This window comes from Callorhinus ursinus, unplaced genomic scaffold, assembly GCF_003265705.2.
Source record: "Callorhinus ursinus isolate GAN/ISIS: 27379988/994484 unplaced genomic scaffold, GSC_fseal_2.0 scaffold68, whole genome shotgun sequence".
Taxonomy (NCBI): domain Eukaryota; kingdom Metazoa; phylum Chordata; class Mammalia; order Carnivora; family Otariidae; genus Callorhinus; species Callorhinus ursinus.
In genome coordinates, this window is record NW_027397130.1 from 229289 (window position 1) to 234822 (window position 5534).

A 5534-nucleotide genomic window follows, 5' to 3' on the forward strand; every position below is an offset into this window, starting at 1 on the left:
CGCCCCCTTACCTAAGTGCACCTCCGCTGTGCGCGCTGCCCCCTTACGTAAGTGCACCTCCCCCGTGCGCGTGCCCCTCCTGTGGTCGTTCCTCACCGGTCCCGGTGAATTTGCTGGCGCACCCGGCGCCATCCGGCGAGGAGTCCGCGGAGGGGAGCTGGGAAGCCCGGCTCGGCGGAGGGGAGGGGGCCTGGGTCGGGCCGAGGACTCCGCGTGGAGCGCCAGGTGCGCACTTGTTTGTGGCTCTGGCATCTCGGGGAGGAAGGGCTCGTCCTGCGTCCGGGTCCGGCTCTGCGGTCCCGTGTTCCACCTCCTGGTGCGCGCAACCCGCGCGCCCTCTGCCGGGGCCTGTGCCGGAGCTTCAGTGATCCGCAGTTCACCTACCCCGCGGGTTAATGTAGAAAATAGTAATGGGAGTGTTCCGCCTCTTGGATCTATTGCATTTGCTTCCAAGAATTCTAAGTGTGTTGGGGGCTACATCTGCCATTTTCTGTACTTCATTTAATCGTAGACCCTACGACTGGGGGAGAGATGAAGGGGAGATACTAGCCTGTTCCAGGAATAAGTCATCTAAGACTTGAAGCCAAAGCTGCACTCCTTATCAGTCAGACTAGGGACTGGCAAACTGTGGCTCAGGGGCTGCCCCTTTTTGTAAGTAAAGTTTTATTGGCACACGGCCTTGCCTATTTGTTTATGGATGGCCGAGACTGATTTTGCACAGGGGGGTGGAGTTGAGTGCCTGTGACACAGAGGCTGTGGCCAGGAAGCCTGAAATATTAGTATCTGGCCCTTTAGAAAAAAAGCTTCCTACCCTGAGTTACGCAGCAATGTGGTTGATTCGCCAGCTCCTGGCTGTAACGTCAGGGGCATTTGTCTGCGTTCTGCGTGCCAGCGAGCGGCCTGTGTCACCAAGGAACCACCCAGACCCTGAGCTCTCGGGTAGGTAGACAGCATCAGCACCACTTCCCACAAGGGGAGCTAGAGGCCTTGCAGCCGGCGGGGAGCTGTGAATGAAGGCGGTGTCGGGCTTGCTTTCACCACCTTGGCATCCGGCCCTTACACTTGTCTTCAAACAGTAATAATTTCTTAGAACGTTTTAGATGTGTGCCCTTCTTGTGAGGCATGCTCTCTCTTTCACAAGAAACAGGCCCAGTGGCTTGCGTGGCTGGTTTATTCTGTTTTCCTCCTCTTGCCTGGAGCAGTGGCTCCGTCCCGCAGAACGCCAGTCAGCAGGTGAGGTCAGGGGTGTGCATGTGCGGCCTGTTCCCAGGGCCCTGCACCTTGGGAGCCACGGAGCGGGGACACAGCAGTGGCCACTGCCCAACATGGCTGGCCTCCTGCCGTCTTCGCTGCTTGGGTGCTGGCCTTTGTAACCCCCGGGAGTCTGCTGCAGTAGTCTGTGACTTGTGTTCAAGTTGTATGGCGGGGTGGGTGGAAATATTTCCTAAAAAAAACTCTTCCTCGAAATTTTAAGATTTCATTACCTCCTCCCACCCCTCGTTTGGCCTTTAAAGAAAAACAAGTTTCCTTGGCAAACCTGTTTCTCTTCGTGTGCTTGACATTAAGCTATTTTAATGATGTGGCTGGCCGAGTCTTGCTGGGGTCAGCAGATAAGTGTGGTCACCTGCCACCCTGTTCTCTGGCACCTGACCCCATGGTAACTGCAGCTAAGGCAAGAGCACGTTAGTCGTTCCAGAACTGTAAAAAGGGTAATCCCAATGGAAGAGGAAAAACCATAGCAGGTGTCTGTTGTGAGCCGTTTGAATGACTTAAGGAGATAGCCTGCAGTAGCCAGCTTCTGCTTCCCTCCAGGGGTAGACGGACCCACCCTGGCAAACGGTCTTCCCTCCAGAAGAAACGGAAACGTGCCTGTTAGAAGCCCCGCCCGCGGGTCTGTGGTGTTCGTTCTTGTCCTGGGCCCTCTCCTCGTTAAGAAGCTGGTTGCGTATCAGCTGTGTGTGTGGAATGGCCCTTTGCTATTTGTGGAGGGAAGGAATGAACGTGAACCGTTTCACGAGGAGTTGGGTGTCCAGTCTGGAGAGTTAGGCAGACAGGGGCCTTGAAATAAATGGGGAGACTCTCCTCGTAGCTCGTTTGCTGTTGCGTGGTCAGACCGCTCAGATCGGGTGGAAAGCTGGCGTCCTGTGTTCCCAAGCGTATCTGAGCATTCGCTGAGCACGGAAGCCAAGAAAAAGTGCAGTGTCTCAGGTGTCGGTTGCAGGAGACCCTGGAGTCTTTGACAAGTAAGGAATGGCTGTTGGAAGCAAGACCAAATAAGAGTTCGATGAGCCAATTTGTCCTTTGAATTTTGAGAACAAATGGCTTGTTCTGAAATGTACCTTCTTTACACTTTCTGTTCCATTTTTGTTCTTTTGTTCCATTGTTCTCTCAGAAGGGGACGAGAGGTTGCAGAGAAGAGCTTGTGTCAGGTTCGCCTGGTGCGGCCCCGAGCCCCAGACACCCTCCATGGATACGAGGGCCCCTCGCAGGCTCCCAGCGAGAACAGGTCGGTTTCCATGAGTCTGCCCTGCTCACGGCTCCCCGGCCCCTGGGAGCCAGTGCGTCCTGAGTGTGCAGCCCGCAGACCCCAAGAGCCGCACAGAGCCGTCAGACTGGAGAGACTGGTGCCCGGCACAGGCTCGCTTTGTTAGTGTCTTCCGTACTTCCCTCCCAGCCACTAGCGGCTCGGTGCCCAGAGTTCACGGGAGCTCCACACACGCACGCTTCCTGGCTCTGACCTACCGCTGTGGCATGCTGAGTGTTGTTGGTTTTTCTTTTTTTTTTTAAACGACACAGATTTGGTCATGTACAGTTCTGGGGGTCAGGAGTCTGATATCAAGGTGTGGGCAGGGCTGGTTCCTCCTGTGTCCCCTGTTTCCAGCCTCCTGAGCTGTCACTGCCGTTGGCTTGTGGCCGCTTCACTCTGACCTGTTTCGATGGTCCCCTCTCCTTTTCTCTCTCTTTAAAGGAATTTTATTAAATTGTGGTCAAACATACATGATATAGCTTGTCACTTCAGAAATTTCACAGTTCAGTGGCCCTACCAGGGACTGTCCCCGCCCAGCGCTAACTCCCCATTAACCTTCCCCCAGCCCCCATAACCTAGCCTGCTTTCCCTCGCTACGAATTTTTCTCTTCCAGATATTTCACGTTAAGTGCGATCATACAGTATCTGTCCTTGTGTGTCTGACTTTTGTAACATAACGTTTTCAGGTTCATCCATGTTATAAAGTGTCAGATTCCTGTTCTTTTTATAGCTGAATGTTATTCATTCCTTGTACGAACGTACTGTCTGCCCCACATTGTGCTTATCCGATTGTATTGTGGTAGTCACTGGGTTACTTCCACCTTCTGGCTGTTGCGAACGTTGCCCCGCATTGTCTGTCTGAGTCCCTGTTTCAGTTCCCATGGGCAGACCCAGGAGTGGAATCGCAGGCTCGTGTGACAATTCCATGTTTAACGTTTGAGGAACTTCTGAGCTGTTTTCCACAGCAGCTGCACCATTTTACATTCCCACCAACAAAGTATGAGGCTTGCTATTCCTTTACTTCTTGACAACACTTGCCGTTTTCTGGTTTGTTTTTCTAGTTGCCATGCGAATGGGTGTGAAGTGCTAGCTCATGGTTTGATTTGCATTTCTCTAATGCTTAGTGACATGGAGCATCTTTTCATGTGCTTCTGGGCCATCGGTGTATCTTCTTTAGGAAATGTGTTTTTGAGTCTTTTGCCCATTTTTTAAGTTGGGTATTTGTCATTGAATTGCAGGCACTCTTTGTATATTGTGGATGTTAGGCTTTTATCAGATGTGTGGTTTGCAGATATTTTCTTTCATACTGTGAGGCATTTTTTCACTCCATAGTGTCCTTTGAAGCAGAAAAGGTTTTAATTTTGATGAAGTCCAATTTATATAGATTTTTTCTTGGGTTGTGTGTGCTTTTGGTGTCACATCAGGAAACCCTTGCATACTCCAAAATCACAAAATATTTCCTTCTAAGAGTGTTATAGTTTCAGCTCTTACATTTGGATCTTTACACCATTTTGAGTTAATTTTTGTAGATGGTATTAGGGAAAGGTCCAGCTTTATCCTTTGCATGTGAACGTTCAGCTCTCCCAACACTGACTGGTCTTGGCACCCTTGCTGAAAATCAGTGGACCGTTTGCAAGGGTCTGTTTCTAGGCTCTGTTTTGTTCCACTTGTCTTCGATCTGTCTGTGTGGCAACACCACGCTGTTCTGATTACCGTAGCTTTGTGGTAAGTTTTAAAGCTTACTCCATGGGAACTTATTTCATGGAAGTGTGAGTCCTCCAACCGTGTCCTTGCTTTTCAAGATTGTTCTGGCTACTTTGGGTCCCTTTACATTCCATGAGTTTTATGGTGGGTGTTTTCTTTCCTACAGAAAAGAAAAATGTTTAATGATTTAGCATAAATATATTAGATGAAAACAGTTGTGACTTCGACAAAGCTGTGTCTTCTAGACTCTCTCATGTTAGGGAAGGCCTTCTGACCTGGCTTTTAAGTTCTGCCTCTAATTGATTTTTTTAAAATCTCCAGTCCCAGGGAGTTCATCATAAAAAGTGCTTGGTGAAGAATTGCATTTAGTTCACTGGGAGCTGACGTTGGGAGGAGAGGAACTTGAGAGGCAGCCCACAGTCCCTGTACCTGTGTGCGGGCGCTGAGTCAGAGCCCCCTTCCTCAGAAGGGCACAACCCGGCCACAGCAAGGAGCACCCTGAAACTTCCCCAGAAGTGATGAAGACCTAACTCAGGCTGAGTTGTTTTCGGACAGGATGTCAGTTCCTGGGAGAGGTGATGGGGGGGGTGTGCAGCCCCAGATACAGGAGCCCCTTGGTCTGCCTATGCCCCCCCAAAGCTTGTAATGTGAGGAGGGCCCAAGAGTGATGGGCAGGATGAAGGGCATCTCTCTCTTTGTCCCTTTCAGAGATAAATATTACAAAACCCTTGAGAGACTGCTGTCTCGTTCAATAGGACTGGGGATGCAAGGGGTCATTAAGGGGGAGAAGACGTGATGCTTTAAGAAATGCCTGGAAAGGCGCAGCCCTGAAAAATTGCAGGTGTTCTGCCCTCCACAGTTACGTGGAACCTGAAATGACCCATGTCAGTGAGGTGTTAAGGAGATCTCTTTGTGTTGCTGGAGGTCGTGCGGTGTGTGAACTGTGGGAAATTTGTTCGGCTGGGCTTTGCTGCGGGTTCAGAGAAAACATTCCTTCCTCCCTCCCCAAAGGAAGTTGGAAAGGTGAATTTGAAGGTCAAAGCACAGAGCAGAGGCAGCCATTATGCAGAGGACAGGAGAAACTAAGGCCTGAGTGGGAGAGCCCCGGGCAGGACTCCTGAGCTCCCCCTGCTCACTTCCTCCTTGTTCTGGGCACATGCGTTGGAAGGGACCCCTGATAACCCCAGAGAGGCAGCTCATACCCACTCGTGCTCTCTGCTGTTCATCCCCCTGTGCACATGCACACGCTGCGGCTCATACCTGCGTGTGTGTGCACGCGCTCTGCAGCTCGTACCCACGCGTG

At 51.2% G+C, this 5534-nt stretch overlaps 1 protein-coding gene across 11 annotated transcripts in view; it reads left to right on the forward strand.

Annotated features, from left to right (window-relative positions):
• B3GNTL1 (UDP-GlcNAc:betaGal beta-1,3-N-acetylglucosaminyltransferase like 1) overlaps positions 1 to 5534 on the forward strand; it is a 117951-nt gene that overhangs the window by 54508 nt on the left and 57909 nt on the right. For 7 of the 11 annotated variants that reach the window (XM_073886126.1, XM_073886124.1, XM_073886122.1 and 4 more), the window contains one exon: positions 2393 to 2506. The exons of 2 other annotated variants lie outside the window; for them this stretch is intronic. In XM_073886126.1, coding sequence (XP_073742227.1) covers positions 2393 to 2506 — 114 coding nt within the window. Of the gene's footprint in view, positions 1 to 712; positions 940 to 2392; positions 2507 to 5534 lie in introns of those variants that run through there. 2 more of the 11 variants (XM_025859694.2, XM_025859695.2) reach the window with 2 other exon arrangements.